We start from the raw sequence: 20,829 nt of genomic DNA on the forward strand, positions 1-20,829 counted from the left end.
ACACACACACACACACACACACACACACACACACACACACACACACAAAGTAAAATAAATATAAAACAAGATAAAAAAGAAATGAATCTCATATATTTCTCAGGAGGAACAATGAGAGAACTACCACCAAACACTGGCAGCAGAAACCATCATGGAGTGCCCAGAGGAAGGGGCCTCTTGGAGAACAGGTTCAGAAGCTCCCAGAATACTTCTCTTCATGAGGCATTTCCACCCTTCCTTTCTATCCTTGGAAGACGAGAAGCTGGCTTTCCTGGGAGAATTGAAATTTCCTTGATGCCCCACACACCTGGTTATCTGCTATCATTGCTCCCAGAAAACCCAGAAGATCCCCTCAACACGTACTTTCCCCCATGCTGTAAGAAACCAGTTGTAATCCTAAGTGGGAGGCATATGGGGTGGAAACCCCACCTTGAAGGCCTTCTATGTCACCAGCCCTCAAAGGGACCCTCACCAGGAGTACGAAGAAGACGAAGAAGACATAGGTGACAAAGTATACAGGGCCCAGGATTCGGTTGGCGTTGTCGATAGTGTTGTAGTCAAAATCTCCAAGGATTATCCGGAACTGAGTGAAACTGAGAGATCAGAGCTGGGCTTCACCCAGAGCCTAGCCAAACATTTGCCCCAATTCATACCCCCTCCCACTCTCCTAACCTCAAACGAACCCCTCACTGCCCCTAATACAATAAACCCAATATACTAAAAACAGCAGGTGTGTGAATTTCTTGAGTGTACACCTGAACTTTGGGACACTCTCAGGCACTTTAAGTACTGACACACCCACACACCTCCCCCCTTTTCCCCAAGGTCACACACACTCTGCAAGCTGGAGGGTGAGGGGCCCAGGGGTAGGAGCAGGACACACACATGCACTTGACGAATGTGCTAAAGTTTTCCACTTGGGTTCCAAAAAGCAGGTAGCCAAGCTGGGCGTAGGCAAAGAAGACAATGAAGAACATGATGGCGAAGCCCAGGATGTCCTTGGCGCAGCGAGCCAGTGTGGAGGAGAGCTGGGTCATGGTTTTGTTGAAGCTGATGTACTTGAATATCTGCAAGGGCCACGGTGAAGCAAGTGAAGGAGAAGAGGTTAGAAGCATAGAGCACTCCAGGGACAGGCGGAGGCCATAGGAGGTATCGAATCAGACAAGAAAAATGAGACCCACGAAGAGGAAGGTAAATGAGAGCCTTGTGGCAAGGTGGGAGGCAAGTCCCAGGTACCTTGATCCAGGCAAAGAAAAGGTTGACGGCATTCATGTTGTTGTACTGTGTCTGCCAGAAGGCCAGGAACTCAAAGTCTGCGTACGTGTCTGGCTGCTGCAGGAGCCTTCCCATCAGCCGGTTTACTTCCAGGGTACGGAATATGTGGAAACCCACAGCCACCATGGAGAGCTGTCACATAGGAGTCACGGGGAATGTCAGAGAAGACAGAGGAAGCTTGAGGAAAGTTCAAAGATGAGCTCCCAGAGGGGTATTCAGAGAAAAGAGAAAACAGCAGGGTTCTCAAGAGGCCAGGTCATAAATCGAAAGGCCAAGGAGACTGAGAATAGGTTTGCATCTATTCTGAGGCAAAAGTAAAAAGGAGGGTCCCCATTCATGGGTGAGGAGGGGAGGAGATGAGGAAGGAAAGATTTCCCAAGATCTGAGCCAGGGAGATTCAGGGCGCTTCTGGTAAGACAAAAGGAAGAACTCAGCTCCCCTATCAAAACAGAGTCTTTCTCTCCACCCTCCAGTACGTCCCAAGTCCCTCACCAAGATGACCACCAGGTCCAGAACGTTCCAGACGCTGCTGAGGTAGTGAAGCCGGTGCCTGTGGATCTCCAGGATTTCCTCCACCACATAGTAGAAGATGAAGACGCAGAAGATGACCTCACAGCCCACGACGAAGAAGTCCCAGTTACTCACGTAGCGGATCAGCTTAACTGTGCGGATTTGCCAGGATGGAATGGTCCCTCCTGTGGCTGGGAACTCCACCACCAGCCTGTGAGGAAGGTGAGTTGGCTAGGGGAGACTGGGTTAGGACAGCTTCTCCTATTTCCCAGGTTCCTCACAGCCAACCTAGGGTACCTGGCTGGTAGGGAAGATCTCAAGCACATCAGATGGACAGGAGCCACAGACAGAGAGATTGAGTGGGGAAGGGGAGCTCACCTCAGAATACAGAAAAGATTGATGTTGGCGTTGTAGACTGAGAAGTCGATGAAGACCACCCGAGTGCCCCTGTCCAGCCACAGCCCCTCCTGAAGGCCTTGGAGGGCCTCGGCACTGGCTTGCCGGGATCCCGGAAGGTCCAAGTAGTACCCACCTCCACCGTAGCTGGTGAGCCTGCCCCAGTGGGAGGAGCCCCCCAGCTCACTCTGTGAATGGTATGTCCACCTGCCGAGAGAAAGGCCATCTGAGCACAGAGGGCAGAACCAGAGGAAACTCTCACCCCCCAAGGCAGTTATGAATGCCTGGCTTTACAGCTCCACAGGCACTGTGTAAACTCAGAGGACTATCTACATAGATCTATACTATCTGTCTGTACCTACGCTGTGCCATCTGCACAGAGATAGCACAGTTAGACAGACAGTCGCTGTGCCATCTGTCCTGTACATACGTACACCTGTGTGCGTGTGCCGTGCGCGGCACCTGTGTAATTCTGCGAGAAGCCTGTCTTACATAGCCTGTGTGTAATGTCACACACGGTGCAGGTGCTATCACCTACAATAGGTGTTTCACACACGGCAGTTGGCTTCCTACGAACAATTGTTGGGGAAGAGAGGGAAGACACCGTCCACGCTTTGAAGTAGAGGGAATAAAGATTCAGGGAATTCCAAGATAGTCAGCTACCTGGTGATAGTCCTGAAACTCGACTATAAGTTGAGGAAGACCTCTTCCACGAGAGGAGCGCATTCTTGGCCCCAGGCTGTCCAGTGTACATGAAGGAAACACTTAGGCCATAAATCCGGAAATGATCTTTTCCAGTTCCTGTGGCTCTATCGTCGGCTGGCCAACCCTCAGGATTTCTTGTTCTAGCTCCTCAACACTCCTCTCCCGACCCCCAATTTCTTTCACGCTTACATCTGCTTCTTTCCTACCCTCTCTACCCTCTTCCTTTCCTCTCTCCTCATCCATCTTCCACCCCCTGCTGCTTCCTGCACCAAGTCCCAGGAGTCAAACTCTCCAACCATGGCTTGGGTGGCAGCATGAACTCAAGTCATGGACCACACACCCCAAGGGACTCTTGCCTTCCAGAAAGCGTGGGACTGTCCCCTTGTGTGTGGGAACTAGTCCAGAGGCTGTGTCTTGTCTGCTAATCTGCTTCCTCCACACCTAAACGATTTAAAGATTTTAAATTTCAGTAGAAGTGTTTCCCACACCCTGGAGTGACCGCAAGCTCAAAGGGGTGGCCCTGCGCTTTTGGCAGGGGCTCACTCACGCTGTGCCATTGAGAGGCCCAAAAGGGAGTTGATCTTCTTTATCTGGGGAGTAGACGTCATAGCAGTTCAAAATGTCCTCACGGAAGTCCTCATGCACCACACAGGAATCGTTGCGCACCCGCAGCTGCCGCAGCCTCGGGACCCCCAGCAGCAGATTCTCGTAGTAGATGAAGGAGTGGGAGCCGCGACCCAGGCTCTGGTTATTGTACCACTTCGTCCAGTACAAACTGTCCAGGAGTGGACCCTGAGCAAACTGGACCAGCATCTGGGTTGGGCCTGGTCCAGCTTCCTGCCAACCCCAGTGCATGCATGACCTCTGCCCTCATTCCCCAGTCCTCACCTTGCCTCTAGCCTCTATTTTTGGACCCCAACAGCTGACCTACTGAACTTGACCAAAATACAGTTTACAGTATTGTATTTTGAGGTTCAGTTTCTCTTCTGCCTCAAACGCTAGTCTGGCTCCTGCTGGTCTGTTATTTATACAGTGTTCTGCCTGCATGTGTGCCTGCAGGCCAGGAGAGGGCACCAGGTCTCACTATAGATCTGGTTGTGAGCCATCATGTGGTTGCTGGGAATTGAACTCGTGACCTTTGGAAGAACAGCCAGTGCTCTTGACCTCTGAGCCAGGCCCCAGCTCTATACTTATGTTTTGCCCTGGTTCCAGGCTGACCTCCCTGGACTCTTCCCAGGTCTCAGACCGTTAAGAAGGAGGGGCAGCGGGTTCACACTCACAGCCCAGAAGTCCGCCATGCTGCTGATGGTCTGGAAGCAGACTCCGGAGTCTGACGGGGTGTGGAGAAACAGCTCAGACATCACTTTGGTGTAGTAATAGGCGCTAGAGCTTGTCATTCCGTAGGTCACTGGAACAGAAGCCGAGAGGCGTTCCTCAAGCTCCATCTCTCCACAGGAGTCAGGAAAGCCCCACTGTCCTGGGGTCAGATGGCGTGGGACTCAATCAGACCTGCCCCCCCAGGATTGTCTGGGGAGGGTGATGGTGCCACTAGGGGAGGCAGGAGGCGCTCCAGGGGGTGGTGTGACTGCAAGGTCGCCTCGGGAAGATGCTCTCCATTTGGTAATTCTCTGCTGGTACTATCATTCCAGAACCTCAAACCTCACTTTTCTCCACAGACTCAGTTTAACTGTCCAGTTCTTACCGGGCATGGCCAAAAGATGTGTGTGCTGGCTGAAGCTTCCCTTTATTTATTCTCAATTTTAGTTTTAAAGATTTATTTATTCATTCACTGTTCTGAATGCATGTGGGCCTGCACGCCAGAAGAGGGCGCCAGATCTCATCATAGGTTGTTGTGAGCCAACATTTAATTGCTGGGATTTGAACTCAAGACTTTTGAAAGGGCAGCCAATGCTCTTAACCTCTGAGCCATCTCTCCAGCCCTCAGTTTTAGTTTTTAAATTCTAGAGTAGGACTCAGGCTAGATGTTTTGCAATGGAGGGGAAACCTCCTGACTTCTAGAGTCATCGATTCTATAGCCATAAGGGTAGCAGGTAGGCAGAGCAGCACCAGCATCTCCTGGGAACAGGATTCGTCGCATTGCAGATCAAAATAAGGAATAATGGCGCCTCACTCCACCACTCTAGCGCTTACAGACCCAGCCCCGTGTGCTGAAATAGAGAAGCTCTGTGTATCCTGGCTTAAAGGCAGGTTTAAAATGTATATACCACTTATTTCATGGGTTTCCTCTCAGCCTGGGCTTGTCTGATGGTTCCTCATGGTTACATTCAGGTGATGGGTTTGAGGGAGACATGCCCCTGGGGTGATATTGTGTCCTTCACAGCGCATCATGCCAGAAGATGCAGGCTGGCTGTTGATGCCTCACTACTGAATCTATGTCTGATCCCGTATTAAGAGCATTTGGGCATGGTGGAGCACACCTTTAATCCCAGCACTTGGGGAGGCAGAGGCAGAGGCAGGTGGGTCACTATAGGTTCAAGGCCAGCCTGGTCTACATAAGTGAGTCCAGGACAGCCAAGGCTACACAGAGAAAACCCTGTCTCAAAAAAAAAAAAAAACAAAAAAAAAAAAACAGATGATGTTTGCCAGGTGATGGTGGTGTATTCTTTTAATCCCAGCACTCTGGAGGCAGGAAAGGCAGATCTCTGAGTTCAAGGCCAGCCTGGTCTACAAAGTGAGTTCCAGGACAACCAGAGCTGTTGCACAGAGAATCCCTGTCACAAACAAATAAACAAACAAACAGATGGTGTCTACCATGTTTCTTCAATGTAAAATTATGATTTTCTTTTTTAGAATTCATACACATTTTGGGATAGAGTCTGGCACTATATAAATATCTTATTACTAATTCATTTTCACCTATGAGATGAAAGTATTCATTGATGAATTTTGTGTAATTATTACCAAAATGATTATCAAATGGTGAGTTTCTTTTCCATCAATTATTTCTTTTACATTTATTAGTTGATTGTGGTAGCTGGAATAGTAATGGCCTCCAGAGGCTCATATATTCGAATACTTAGTTACCAGGGGGTAAAACTGTTTAGGAGGATTAGAAGGATTAGAAGGATTAGGAGGTGTGGCCTTGTTAAAGGAAGTGTATCACTGAAGGTGGGCTTTGAGGTTTCAATGGCCCATGCCAGCTTCAGCCTCTCTCTCTCTCTCTCTCTCTCTCACTTTAGCTTCCCTCTCTCCCTCTCTCTTTCCTACCTTCTCTGTCCAACTGTCTGTCTCTGCCTGCAGATCAGGATGTAGCTTTCAGCTACTGTTTCAGTGCTATATGGGCCGCCATGCTCTCTGCCATGATGATGATGGACAAGACCTCTGAAGCTGTAAGCCAGCTCCTATTTAAATGCTTTCCTTTAAAAGAGGTGCTGAAAGACCCCAGCCTCACCCTAAGTTAAACATAGCTAATGCCATTTTGTGAGACACCACTGTTTTGTAAAACTCTGAAGGCCAGATGAGAAACTGGAAAATTACTGAGAAATCCTAGCTGTGTCACCCACTTGGGATATCTGTGGTCAGGCTGCCCCAGTCATACTAAAAACAGTTTGTGTTAATCACTCTCATAGATATCTGTGAGACTGTTTCAGCTAAGATAGAGAAAAACAAAATAACAGGTGGCGGGCCACGTCAAGGGGTCATCCTACCCCCCTTGACCACCCAGTTCCTGAAATCTTGGTGCCCCTGCCAAACTTTGACGCAAATTGTGGTCTCGTGTAAACGTACCAATCAGCCCCCTATAACCATGCCCTCTCGCTTCTGTACCAGTGCTTCTGCCTCTAAAACCCTATAAAAACCCCAGCTTCCCATCTAGGGGGCGCGGAAGTCTCTCGAATGACTTTTCGCCCCGGGTACCCGTGTATCAAGATAAAAGCCTCTTGCTGTTTGCATCCGAATGGCCTCGTTGATCCTTGGGAGGGGGTCTCTCTGACGGAAGATACCCTCCGGGGATCTTTCAGTGCCTGGTCATGATGTCTCTTTTCAGAGGAATAGAACAGTGACGAAGTCATGGTGTTTTGTTGTTATTGTTGTTTTAGGAAGAAATTTCACTCATCAGTTTGGACTCAGGAATGCTTGGGCTTTTTCTCCCTTATGGTTTCTAAACTGTTATTATTATCTATCTTGTTTCTCAGTTGTTTTTGTTTGTTTGTCTGTTTGTTTGTTTTGTTTTTTTGAGACAGGGTCTCTCTATGTAGTCCTGGCTGCCAGGGAGCTTGCTGTGCAGACCAGGTTAGCCTTAAACTCACAGATATCTGTTTGCCTTAGCCTCCTGAGTGCTGAAATGAAAGACATGTGTCACCATGCCTGGCTGGGGCTTTTGTGTTTTGTTATTATCAAGGTGAAAGACTAAAAACAACACGTGATATGAGCTTCTGAGTTGGATCCTGAGTCATTCTCTCTCTTTGCTGTAACAGCTATTAGTAAAATAATTGGTGAAGTTGTAATAACGTTTGCTCATTAAATGACAGTACTAGATCAATGACAATATCCTGATTTTGACAAGAGAATGTTCCCCATCTTAAGAAAATACACACTCTAAGTGTTCGGGAATAATGAGGCTTTACACAAAGGTCTTTACACTTACTTTCAAAAAACAGGGGAGGGAACGGGGCTGTGTTGCATCTTCATATTTGAGTATCTAGGTGAATATATGGATCCTTTACATCTTTATTATAATTTCCTGTGTGTGTATAATCACATTAGCAATTAGTAAAAGTAGAAATTCTCAGCCTCTTGTAAGCAATTCCTTTAAATTTTTATTCCAGTGGAACTCAGATACTAATAACTGACCAAGCAGAGCTTAAACCAAAATGAATCAGAAGAGACAAAGAAGGTCACTTGATGCTGATCAGGGCAATCGTTCATTAAGAGGCTATGACAATTCTAAGTTTAATGCACCAAGCACTGTTGCAACCAGTTTCATAAAACAAACACTACTGAGTATAAGAGCAGAGATTAGCGTCACCCAGTAAAAGCGTGCGGCCAAAAGCAAGGATTAAATGAGTGGAGCCTATCGCATGGGAGAGGCATGTTGCTAAGTGCACATCCGATGGAGTGCTGATATCACTCTATCATAGTACAGAAATGATTTTAATAAAATTAAGGAACAAAACAATCTAATCAACCAGTGTACAGATGACCTGAATGAACCGTTCTGGAAGGGTGACAAATAAGCAGAGGGAAATACCCCACATCTTCAGCCTCAGCGAAGTGCAGATCAAAACTGCACACAGAGTCCAGCACACGCTAGTCTCAATGGCAATCACTAAGGGAACAGGAAACGCTGACAGGAGGGGAAGAGCCGAAGGAACCCCCAACTGCTGCTAACGGGAACTCGAATTACCCATCCACCTCGGAAGTCACACAGAGGCGCCTCGCACACCTGAAACCTGAACTACCACGTGCCCTGGCTGTACCTTGACTCAGGGTACCTCCAAGGGAATCCAAGTCAGCGTGACACGGGGTCACACAGACCCACGCTCACTACCGCACCACTCAATAGCCAAGTTACACAATCAGCCCGCGTGCCCATCAGCAGAGGAAAGACAACACATGCTCAATAGTCAGCTGTGAAGAAGAATGAAGTGATATCGGTCATCTTCGGGGAAAGTGATGGGCTCGGAGATCAGTATGTTAAGAAAGGTAAGCCAAAGCCGGAAAGAAAAATACCAAATACTTCCTCTCATATGTGAATCCAAACTTGATTTTACACGACACACACGTGGGGAGAGGGGGGTACTAGAAGAAGGATAAGGGGATAAAAGGGGAGGTTTTTGAGGAGTGAGTGTAATCCAAGTTTTTGGTATGCTTGAATGAAGGTATCTCTGTGAGGGCTGGGAAAATGTCTCAGTGGGTAAAGGCACTTGAGGACAAGCCTGATGGCATGAGTTCAGTTCCCATGACCCACTATAGTATATGGAGAGGACCAACTGGCACAAGCTGTTCTCTGACTCCCACATACGTGCGGTGGCATCTGCACACGCCACACACACTGAATTATACAAATAAGTACGCCGCTGGGATAGAAATACACACTAATAAAAATAGTGAATTTGCTTTTCAGATCTTGAAGCATGTTTTCCTTCACACCCAATTTAGAAAGAGAAGGATCTGGGCGAACTGGAGTTTGTCTAGAGTGATCCCTGGTGACAGGCACGGCCATCATACTTCACCACGGAGGCACAGCAGCAAAGGAAACAGCAGCGGCCCTTGCGTCCACTCTATTACTGATGCCCAAGACATGGCTTTAGTCCTAACCTGTGTCTGTGACTGCTTGTCCTCAGTATCTGGAGACTGACCGGCAATGTGCTGAGCTGGGCTGCCGAGAGCCCATTTCACCCATGGCCAGTTGTTATACTGCTGAGTGGCCACTAAGCGGTACACTTCCCCTGGGCTTTTCCTAGTCCGGTCTGAAAGCCCCGAACTACTGTCGCTCTGAATTGCTGTCAACTATTTGTGGGAGCTTAACATTTTCAGGCTGCTGATGTTTGTTTGTTTACTTGCTTGCTTGTTTTGAAACATAGTCTCATGTACCCCAGGCTGGCCTTGGACTTCTATGTAGACGAGGCTGATCTAGCACTCTCTAACCTCCTGCCTCCACCTCCCAAGTGCTGTGTTTATAGCTGCCTCTCAGTCAGCTTTCTTTTTTTTTTCCAGTGCTGAGAACTGCACCCAAGGTCTTGAGTATAATAGGCAATTATCTACCGCTGAACTATAGGCCCAGCCCCGATAGTCTCTGATTATTATCCAAGATAGTAAATATTATGTTTTCTTAAAAAAAAAAAAAAAGTCTTCACATAGTCAAATGTCTGTTAACAGACAGATATTCAGTATTCATTCTCCTTTGTGACTCTTTAAGTTTATAAGAATAAAGCTGGGGGCGGTGGCCCACACCTGTAATCCCAGCACTCAGGGAGGCAGAGGCAGGCAGATCTCTGTGAGTTTGAGGCCAGTTTGGTCTACAAAATGAGTCCAGGACAGCCAAGGCTACACAGAGAAACCTTGTCTCAGGAGGAGGGGGAGCTTATAGGAGTAAAAAGGACCAAGATGGAACCTGAAAATCTTTTCAGATTAAAGCCTAAGCATGGTTTCCCCATTCAAATACTCTCAATTCCCGGAGCTGGGGAGATGGCTCAGTGCATTAAAGCATTTACTTCTCTTTCAAGGCTCAGTTCTCAGCATCTGCACAGTGCCTCCTGACTTCAGTTCCAGGGGAGCCAGTGTCCATCTTAGGCTCTGAGGACACTAGTCATACATACAGACATGCAGTCAAAACACTCACACGCAAATGCTCTGCACTTCTTGTTAATTATTATTTAAGAACATTCTGTACTTTAGAGAAAAATGTTACCTTAAGATAGGAAAATGAACATTCTATCTCAGTTACTAACAAATCTTAGTGTTTGTGTGTGTGTTTGTGCAGAGGAAGGAGAGAGGGAGAGGGAGAGAAAAGATGAGAAAGAGGGGGAGGGAGAGAATTGATAAAATTAATGAGGTGTCTTCTGTCACCACTGAGTGACACAAACTATTTCAAATACCATTGATTTTGATGTGGAGTGTATTGCCAACCCAAATTGTTACAAAGATGTGTTCTATATTAATTATATAAACAGTATTTAAAATCTAACACTGGGAAAAAATACTTTCCTAGGTGCTTGTTATAGAATACAAAAGCGACATATTCAGGGTGCATGGAGTACACTGAGTAATTAAGTATCTCTAACTACCCTGACTGTACTTCCCCGGGGACAGCAACTTTATTTCGTTATTTTAAAAGATATACATAATAACAACTTTATTATTTATTTTATAAAGTACTTGGGTTAGGTTTTCTTGTGCGTGGTTTTTGTTTGTTTTAGCTTCTGTGTAAGAGAGACGGAGGAAGAGAAAGAGAGACAGAGAGAGATTCACTGTGTAGCCCTGGCTGGCCTGGAACTCATTGTTTAGAGCAGGCTGGCCTCGAACATCACAGCCTCCGCCCCCCAAGTGCTAAGATTAAAGGTGTGCACTACCATAACCAGCTACTATTCAGTTCTCAGCTGCTACATAGGTTCTCAGTGGCTATTTGTTGTGCTGGGCAAACAGTGGAAGAGGATTTGTTTTGTTATTTTTAATTACGTGTTTGTGTGTCTGTTGTGGGGGTATGTGCAGGTGCCTATGGAGCCAGAGAGTAGGATCTCTGGAGTTGGAGCTATGGGTAGTTGTGAGCCATTTGATATAGGTGCTGGGAATTGAACTCTGGTCCTCTGGAAGAGCGGTGTGTACTCCTAAGCACTGAGCCATCTTTCCAGAGCCACATGGAACAGTTTAAAAAAAAAAAAAAAGCCCACTAAAAAATACAGAACAAAATGAAGTGAATCATTTTCAAACTGTATTTGATCCATGAACCACATAATCAAAATAGTTGAAGATTACTTTTGTTTAGCAGATTTGAAAACTATCTGGGGCATTTCTTAGTTCAAAAGAGAACAGTAATTCATTTGAGATTTGGGTAAGATCAATGGAGCCAGACCTCGACTCACCTAACAGGAATTTCAGGTGGCCGGCAGCTTCACACAGTGCGAAGTCAGTCTCCTGTTTTCAGAAGACTGAGTGGAGGCTTGGGATGTGGCTGAGCGGCAGAGCGCCTGGCTAACACGAACCAGCCTTGCGCTCAGTGCCCAGCGTCTGCAAAGACTTGCAAACAAAATACAGTTTTAAAAGTAAACATCACATTTGAAGGCTGCTGCGGTCTGAATCCAAATGAAGGGTAGGGAAGCTGAGGGTTGCTCCGTGGGGTGGTGATTTCGTGCCTGTCATTTTTGCTTCTTCCTTATCCTACCGGCAAGCAACCTGTGGCACGTGACCTCTGGAAAGCTTGCTAACCTGAACGCTGCTGCCGCCTGGGTGGCGCTCGACAGGTTGAGCCCTGTGTTGTGGGGTGGAGAGCCCCTGCTGTGACCTGTTGCCATCAGATGGTCAGTCCTCCCTGTCCTTCGTGGAGACACCGAGAGGCCATGGGTTTCCTCCTTCTAATTCAGTCAGGGGTAGAAAGGGATCAACCATACCTCTCCTGGGGCTCTTAACATCTCCCTGGAGTTTGAAGGGTATTTACAAAGTCCACAGGACACTTAGAGCATGCCCTCCGCACTCCAGAGGAAAAATCACAGAGTCCCTCGCCCACCTGAACCACAAGATGCCACAGCAGGGCATCACATCCTTGGGTCCGTCGGGTGGGTGGCCAAATGCTGAAAACACCCGGTTGGGTTTTCTCAGTGTCTCTCTGCCGCGTCGCATCAGTTTCTATTCGGGGAATAAGAATCCCAAGTTGACTTTATTGAGAAGAGGCAGCAGCTTGCACCTGGCTCAGAGATTTCTGCGAAGGGCTCAGCAGGTCCCTCTCATCATCACCCTCTTCTACGCCACAGAAAGAAATGAGCAGGGCGCCCACTCCTGTCTGGACGCCAGTGCTGGGCCCTGTGCCGTGCTCTTGCCACGCTTTTCGTTTAGTCTGACAACAAACTATGTGGTGACCGCTATGATGGTCCTCATTTTCCAACCTCGAGAGAGGCTATCACTTGTCCCAGGTAAGAAATTAATAAAGTCAAGATTCAAATGCGAATCTGCCTGCCTCCATAGTAGGCTGATTACACACTGCTCCAAGAACAGAACTACACTCAAAGGAGTGAATTTATGGGGCAAAAACTTAGGCCCCATAAAAGACAGCCCTTTTTCCAAGCCACTACTATTCTCTGATAGGAAATGTTCCTCGTCCCAAACACCCCTTTTACTCCTGTGAGTCTCAGTAAGGGGCTGTCTGCTGCTCCACCTGCTCTGGGTGGAGCCGGCCTTCTTGTCCCTTCAAGATCCGGTGAGGGAGTGCATGGCTCTATATATTCCAAATGGTGACAGTCAACCAGGGAACAGAAGCAGTCGGAACCAGACCCGGAGTGCTGGACACAGGTATGGTGGTGTACCCGCTACAGAATCACGCCAGGCAAGTTTTAGGGACTAGAGAGTGACTTCATGAGATGCTATGGAGGAGTTTCAGAGGCCAAAAGTATTTACAGTTCAACACCAAGAATAGATGGCACCTTCTTCCTCCTCATTTCTCTTCTCCTCCTCTTCCTCCTCCTCTTCTTGGCATACTAAAACATATTCATATTTATGGCCTTGGATCAAAGCCACAGTTGCCCAAACAATAATACCATGATTGATAGACACTTGCTTATCCCCCAGGCTTCGTGTACATTATCTACCACAAAACCTGGGAAAGTAGGAAGTCCTATCTCCGTTTCATGCAGATAAATGGAGGTCAAGAATGTTGTTAATTGTGAGTTCTAAGACAGTCAGAGCTACTACATACAGAGACTTTGTCTCAAGAGACAAAAAAAAAAAAAAAAAAAAAAAAGAGTTAACTCACTTTTTAAAAAATAATTAATGTAATTTAATTTTCTATGCATTGGCATGAAGGTGTCAGAATACATGGGACTGGAGTTATAGACAGCTGTGAGCAGCAGTGTGGGTGCTGGGAATTGAACCCAGGTCCTTTCAAAAGGCAGATAGTGCTCTTAACCACTGAGCCATCTCTCCAGCCCCATTAACTCACTTTTTAAGTGATCACAGAACAAACTAGGAGAACAGGCATTTAGACTCAAGCCTCCCTTACCACAGAGAATATATCACCATTCCAAACCACTACCCCCCTAAATCCTTCTGACCAGGCATCTGCCTCTCTTTCTAAAAACCAATCCTGGAAGGGAGTGTGGCTCTGGGAGGAGTTGGAGGAGGCAGTAAATATGGTCAAAACTCATTATATGAAATTCACAAAATGACCCATTAGAAGGATCAGTCCAAACACCCAGAAGTGTGCAAGTGCATAAGTTTCCTCATGAGCAAAGTCCACAGTTCAGTGTCTGAGACAGAGAGTGAGTTGCAAAGACACATGGAAATCTCAAAAGTTCAGAGCCTTAAAAGGTGCTTCAGATTCATCAAGACGCTCTTAACTTTACTAATGGGACCCTCTGACCGAACAAAATGCTGGTAAAATCTCAGGAACGTGCCTACGAGTCATCCTGAACATTCCCTCGATGTTTTATAGGTAAAGACAGATCTTTAAGATACAATACATACATTCATACATACATACACACATATATACATATTTATTTTGTGAGAATTAAACATGGATTAAGGGAGGCAATTGTAAAAGTATTTTCAATTTTTAACATTTTAAGATCAATTTTAGTCTATGTACTGTATAGACAAATGGTCAACACCAATTCTACTGGTTTACATTTCATTAAAGGTGTACTTTTCTTCTTTAGTTCCTAACTCAGTGATGGGAACTATGCGAATTACTTGTGTTTCCTTCCTTAGTTGACTGCCTGGGAAGCCCAGGCTTTGTTCTCATCATTACAATCTTTATTCATTGTAAGTTTTCTGGTACAATTTCTCTCTTTCTCTTATCTTTTTCTAGTTCTCATGCTATGCCCCTTATTATAGTTCTAGCGGGCTATGTTTTATTATAGCTGTGCTTTTAATGGACTTATGCATGCCCCACCCATGTTCCTTTTAGACATGGGTAGGGCATAAAAACACATTGCTGTTAAAGAAGCCTGAGTGTTGAAATTATCGGTAATCGCTGTCATCAGGACCTTGGGTAACAACATGATTTTATCCACTCCTGTGCTGGGACACAGCCCAGCTCAGAGCAACAAGCAAGTGATGTTTTTCCTGTACAAGTGGCTCTGTGTGGTTATGAATCTTGCTCTTTAAGCTATATTTTTATTATTTTTTTAGCTATATGTATGGATGTGTTGCAGAGAGGTGGGTATGTTCATGTGTGTTCGTTTTGCCTTTGGAGGCCAGAGGTATGGAGTCCCCCCTGGAGCTGCCGTCACAGTGGCTGTGAGCTGCCTGAGGTGGGTGCTGGGAATCAAACTCGGAGCCTCTGGGAGAGCAGTAAGCAGAGTTCTTCATTGCGGCATCATCTTTCCAGTCCCAGCTAAAATGTTTAAAATAGGACACCAACAGCCCAGAACCTAACCCCGAGTCTCAACAAATAGAAATACACGAGAATCAAAGGGCTCTGTGCAGGGAAGGGAGCAACCAGTGGAGCTGGCAGACAGACACCCCCAGAGCGGGAGGGCCCCTCTACCAGCTCCACTTCAGACAAAAGGCCGACATACAGAGTTTACAAAGGATTGCAGAGGTTTAAATTGCATGGAAATAAAACGCTTCCAACTTTTGAGACCCAAAAGCCCTTTGCTCTTTCATAAGCCGGGGAAAATGCTTCCATCACAATGTCTCTGGCTCTCTGGGGCCTCTCCCACCCCTCTCCTGACGGCCGCCCTGTGCACTCAGCCCCCGCTCTTCTGTCATTTTCCTATTACAGCAGTTTCTCAGCCTACAACAGAAGTGGGCTGTGACCCCTTTGAGGGTCGGGGCACCCTTTCACAGGGGTCCCTGAAGACCATCTGCAGATCCCGTATTCACATTCTGATTCCTAACAGTAGCAGAATTACAGTTATGAAGTAGCGAGGAAAGGTGGGGGTCACCACAGCATGAAGAGCTGTGATAAGGGGTTGCAACGACTGCCCTAGTGGCTGAAGACCTGGTAGTACGATACATCCCACAGCACCCCCGAGGGCCTCCTCTTGAGCCCCTCTCGGTGCTTGGCTTGTTGAGAAGTTCTCTGAAAAGATGGCCTATTTCTTGGCAAATTGAACTCTGTGTAGCTTTTATCGAATTCATAATTAGTGTTGGAAAGAGACGAGGGTAATTAGTTCTAGTTTCTACTTTCTCGTAGGAATAGTAACCATTGTTAAGCGTTTGTTCCTCCTCATGCCTTCCCTGCAATCTCCTAAAACACTTTCCCTAACCACTCTAATGTTCTATCATGGTAGGAAAAAAAAAAAAAAGCTTTCACCTGTCTCCACAGTGATTTTTATGTTGGGAGGTTTATTTCAGCTGCACTCTCGTTTTCCCCCATTCTGTTTTACCATTGCTACAGTGCCAGGCTACAGACAATATTCCTTCTCATTTGAGCTGGGCACAGACTGGTAGTCACTTCCAAATACCTTTCCCACTGCTCTTTCTAATAATATAATTTTATGTGGGGCTTGTTTCTTTCCAGCCCAATGCCACATTATGAAGCTTTTGTTGTATCTAAGTGTGACAAACATTTCATTAATTTCATTAAGTTCTATAAGCCAGGATGGGAGTGGAGGGACAGACTTCCACTTAGAGCTGTTTCGTATCACAGAAGTGAAGGACGGGCCTTGATTTCTAATTTCCTGCTTCCTGTGAGCTGGGGTGTATGGAAAATATCTTGCATGTTTGCCGCCTGCAGCTTGGTGGCTCATAAGTTATCCTCCAGCAAATACTATATCCAGGCAGAGAGCCCAGTCCATTAGAACAAATAAGCAAGCAGATGGCCGTGACGTTGGGCCTCCCTGACAATGCTTCCTCAGACTTAAATGGATACCAGCCCCTGGGACCTCAAGATTTCCTGGGTCTCCCCTGGCTACTTTGTCCCCCGCATCTTGCCACGGTTCTGGAGCAGTCTTCCATTGCTGCACCCATCGCAACTGGTATCCCTGTTGATTACATGTCAGAGTCCCTTGTTCTTAGAGGCAGATGTGCCTGGTATGTTCCGTAGCCCTTACCAGTCCCCCCGGGGTTGAGAGCGTAGTAAAACCTCATAAGTGCTTGACTGGATGAATGGGTGAAAGGCCAGGATCTCACTCTTGTCTCCTCTGCTTTTCCCTCCAGACTATCAGTCAGTCTCACTTGTCTGAGGACTCACTAAGTGGCAGAGCATGTGCTAAGCAAGGGCAGGTCCCTGGGTTCAACCCCTAGCCTTTAAAAAAGACGCTAAACACAATGCATGCAAACAGAAGGGACATTTGTGCTTAAAACTGCCGTGTTCTCTAAAAGCAAAAAAAACATTTTTTAACTGAATTTGTGTATCCCTTAGTATTCATATTAGTAGAAGATAGCTCAATTCTCCTATCAGCCTTTTCAGTCAGTGTGTTGCAATCTGTTGCTTTGGTACAGGTAGGAGGGATATGAACTTACACAATTATGTCATTGGGTAAGAGAGGCCCTTACAATATTGCTGAAAGGATCAGAGGAAGCCTCAGGCTCCACCCAGCAACCTCCTGAGAACCGTTGCCCTCTCCCTTATTTCTGGGCTTGGGACCTCCACCCCAGCCTGAGGCATCACCATAGCCTAATGCCTGCTGCCACCATCCGGAGCACAGTTTGTTATTGGTGTCCTCACAACCCCTTACCTGTGTTCCTTATTTCACAGTCTCCAAGATCTTTCTACAGACTAACTCCCGACAGCCTGCCAGACACGCCAATGGTTCCATCTCACCCTTTGCTAGAATCCAGCCAAGACTGTTGCTCAGGCCAAGATGTCTGCAGCAGCCTCCCTCACTCCCCCTCACCGCGGCTACCAGTAAGCTCCAACCAGGAGCCTGCCTTCCCGACTCCCCCAGGTGCCCAGGTTTCTCCCTTTCTGGAGAGAGGTTGCCAGGCTCCTGACAGCAAAGGATAACCAGTGACTACCTGTCTTCCTTAGGGTGTCTGTGCTGTGATGAAACACAGTGACCACAAATACCTCGGGGAGAAAGGGCTTATTACATTCTACAGCTTGTCGTCCACCATCCAGCGGAATTAGGGCGGTGACTCAGGGCAGAAATGGAGGCAGCAGCAAATAAGGCCATGGAGGGCTGCTGCTTACTGGCTTGTTTTTCATGGCTTGCTCAGCCTGCTTTCTTACAGAACCCAGGACCACCACCCCAGGGGTGGTATCACCCAAAATGAGCTAGGTTTTTTTTTTTTAATTAATCAATTATCAATTCAAAAAATGCACCACAGATTTCCCTGCAGGCCAGTCTGGTTGGGGCATTTTCTCAGATGAGCTTCCTGCTTCCCAAATGATTCTAGATGGTGTCAAGCTGACATAAAATAGCCGGCATGCCTGACCCTACCACCCGCCCTACCACCTTACTGATGCTGATGCATGCCCCTTCTTACCCTTTTCCCTGATGCCTGATGGGGAGTCAGAGACAGTCTGGCTGCAGACTCCTCTGAGATCCGTGAGAGGCTAACCCCGCTCTTCCTCATGGGCTTAAGTTCTCCTGAGTCCCTGCAATGCACTGAGGCCTGAACTTTCCTCAGAGGCTCCACCAGGCAGCTGTCTGTCTGTCTGCTCATAGTGTTACTGACTCTTCTAATAAGCCTCTTTGTTTTTTATTAATTTTTTGAGACTTTGTTTATTCTTATTTTATGTGTATGGATGTTTTGTCTGCATGCATGTCTGTGCACCATGCATTCAGTGCCTGTGGAAACCAGAAGAGGGAGTCAGGTCTTCTGGGCCTGGCGTTACAGATGGTCGTGAGCTGCCACACGTGGATTCTAGGAACTAAACCTGGGCTCTCTGGAAGAACACACAGGGCTCTTAACCACTGAGCCACCTTTCCAACAGACAATCTGCCTCAGGGTCCGCTTTGAACCTTAAAGCCCAGACCTTCCGCTCACGAACAAAGCACTGTGCGGTTCAGTTTCTCTACTCTGCTCAGCACCTTTGAGCAGGGTAGAGACAGGACAAGCACTCAGACTTGTGCCGTGTGATGTTGGCAACCTCTGTTTTTCTTGCCCACTTATACCAGTGCGGCCAGAGCCTAATCTCACGTACAGCAAGCCAGAGTGTGGAGATTTCAGCACCTTCCTTACTTGCGCTTTAATGGAGAATGACAACTGATAGCTGTTGAAAGCTTAATCCAGGCTGTTTTCTACCAACTTCAAATAGGCAGACATCAGCAGGAAATCAAGGCTCAAAGAGATTTAAGTATCTCAACCTCTGTGACTAATAACTGGTAGCACCATTGCTTGAATTAGGTGACCTTCCATTCACCGATGGCTCCATATGGCTGGTTAACTTATGCCATCATAACAGCCAGACAGAGGCTCACTACAGACCCTAGCTGGATCTCTCACATACACTCTGTTTCTTTCCTCATTGACTCTAGAAAAGTGCAGTTAAAAAAGACAATTCTTCCTAATATCCCGATGACGAAGACTATACCTGAACCTTGAATCCAATGAAAGACAAGAGAGTGATGGATTGGTGAGATGGCTCAGCGGGAAAGGTGATTGCTGCCAAGACTGACAGCCTGAGCTGGGTCCCTAGAACCCACAAGGTGGAAAGAGAGACCCTACTCTGACAAGTTGTTCTCTTAGCTCCACAGGCACCCCCCAAGTATGTGCTTAAAAAAAAGGAAGGGTGCAGAATGAGGGAAGACAGACACATGCCAACATGCAGGTGGTCCCATGAGCCTGCCTTTCAGGGGCCAGCAGCCTCTGACATCATTGCCTGCTGCCTCTGCCAGGTGTGTGCCAGATAAGGAGGACCCACCCACCACTCTCCCGTGCTCTTATGGTCTTTCTCTTACTCTCTCCCTGTTTCTCTGTCATGACGCCTTTCTCCCCCTTCCCTCTTTCCCACAACCTCCTTTATACCAGATCTGCTGAATGTCATGTTCATCATTATCATAACACACACCAACTCTAGTTCTGGAGAACTAGAGCCAGCGATGATGAGGAGCAACCAACGCACATTTATTAATGTGTAGACATGAGTTATAAAAGGCTGAGGGTCTCTCTCCATACTCCTCCCCAACTCCAGGTGACCACACCCAGCCTAGGTCAAGGCTCAGAGCCTCTCCTGTATGGGGACAGTCCCAGGTGCACCTTTGAGATAACGAAAATGCTTCCTAAAACAAACAGCCATTGTTTATACACAAAGACCTTCAGCGTTTCCTCCACCAACAAAAGGCCACAGCCATCCATCCAAGGAGACAAAAGCCTGGGAGCTCTCTCCTAACCCTCAGGATGGGAGGCCGGGGTGGAGGAGGGGCAGGACCATCACTCACTGCCCTGCACTTCTCTGTTGCACAGTAGCTCAGACAGGATGGACTCCATTAATGTGGCCTTTCTGAATGGTTGGCCATCCCTGCACGGTTTATCATGACAAGACTGACATTTTCCTGAGCTTTGGGCATGGGAATAATGATATCTATCCCTTACAGAATAGCTGTCCTGGTCAAGTGAGGTCATAGATGTGAATGCTCTCGGGGCTGCATTCTGACATAATGAGGAGATTGATGGCTTCCCCATGTTGCCTGGATAAGAAGATAGCTCCGTGTTAGTCAAACGAGTCACCAAATAAATGGTCATCAAGTTGCTAGAGCAAAACATAAGGGAGAGGGCCCTGGGTCGGCCTGGCCATCTACAACAGTCAGTTCAGGGGCTCTGCAGGTACCAATGTCCAATTTCACAGGCTTTTCCTCCCACTCCCAGGATTCCAGTTTCCAAAATGAAGGCCTAGTGGGGGTTCCCACCACGAGTCTAACAATTCCTCATTCCTAAAATCTCCTCCTCCTCCAAACAGTGTCTGTCTTAGGCGATTTATACACCATGGGTTCGAGTCACAAAGTAGACTAAGAAAACTGTCCTTACTATGAACCAAAGACAGGAAAATTAAGGAAGATTGTTGTACCATTTTATACCTATTTAATACTAAAAATAATGACCGAGAATATCTAATTTTGACGGAGCCTTACGCTGGTGTGGCCTTACAGCCATGGCACTATAATAAGTATGTGTAACGCTCAACAGAGACAAACGGTCACACATAGCACTAACAAGATACTCCGTACTTAACAAGATACTCCATACTTAATCTCTTTAGACATGCCCTGGGAACAAATTTAACAAGAGCAAGAAGAGGCGACAGGTGTGGAGACACTTCCCCATCATAAATATTGAAGCAGTAAGAGAACATCTTAATAAATTGTGATTTAATTGTGATCATAAAATCAAAATATATCAACTGCTCAGAAACATAAGAGAGTATGGCTGATGTAATCA

At 46.8% G+C, this 20,829-nt stretch overlaps 1 protein-coding gene across 1 annotated transcript in view; it reads right to left on the bottom strand.

Moving 5' to 3' along the window:
• The window catches only part of Pkd2l1 (polycystin 2 like 1, transient receptor potential cation channel), a 29,720-nt gene that overhangs the window by 4,444 nt on the left and 4,447 nt on the right, over positions 1 to 20,829 (bottom strand). The window contains exons 3-9 of the mRNA XM_055591711.1: positions 4,167 to 4,294; positions 3,434 to 3,687; positions 2,164 to 2,388; positions 1,768 to 1,996; positions 1,237 to 1,407; positions 886 to 1,067; positions 473 to 593 (exon numbers count right to left, since the gene is read on the bottom strand). Coding sequence (XP_055447686.1) covers positions 473 to 593; positions 886 to 1,067; positions 1,237 to 1,407; positions 1,768 to 1,996; positions 2,164 to 2,388; positions 3,434 to 3,687; positions 4,167 to 4,294 — 1,310 coding nt within the window. The remainder of the gene's footprint in view (positions 1 to 472; positions 594 to 885; positions 1,068 to 1,236; positions 1,408 to 1,767; positions 1,997 to 2,163; positions 2,389 to 3,433; positions 3,688 to 4,166; positions 4,295 to 20,829) is intronic.

The sequence above is a fragment of the Psammomys obesus genome, unplaced genomic scaffold (genome assembly GCF_907164565.1).
Source record: "Psammomys obesus unplaced genomic scaffold, mPsaObe1.curated_primary_1811, whole genome shotgun sequence".
Lineage (NCBI taxonomy): Eukaryota > Metazoa > Chordata > Mammalia > Rodentia > Muridae > Psammomys > Psammomys obesus.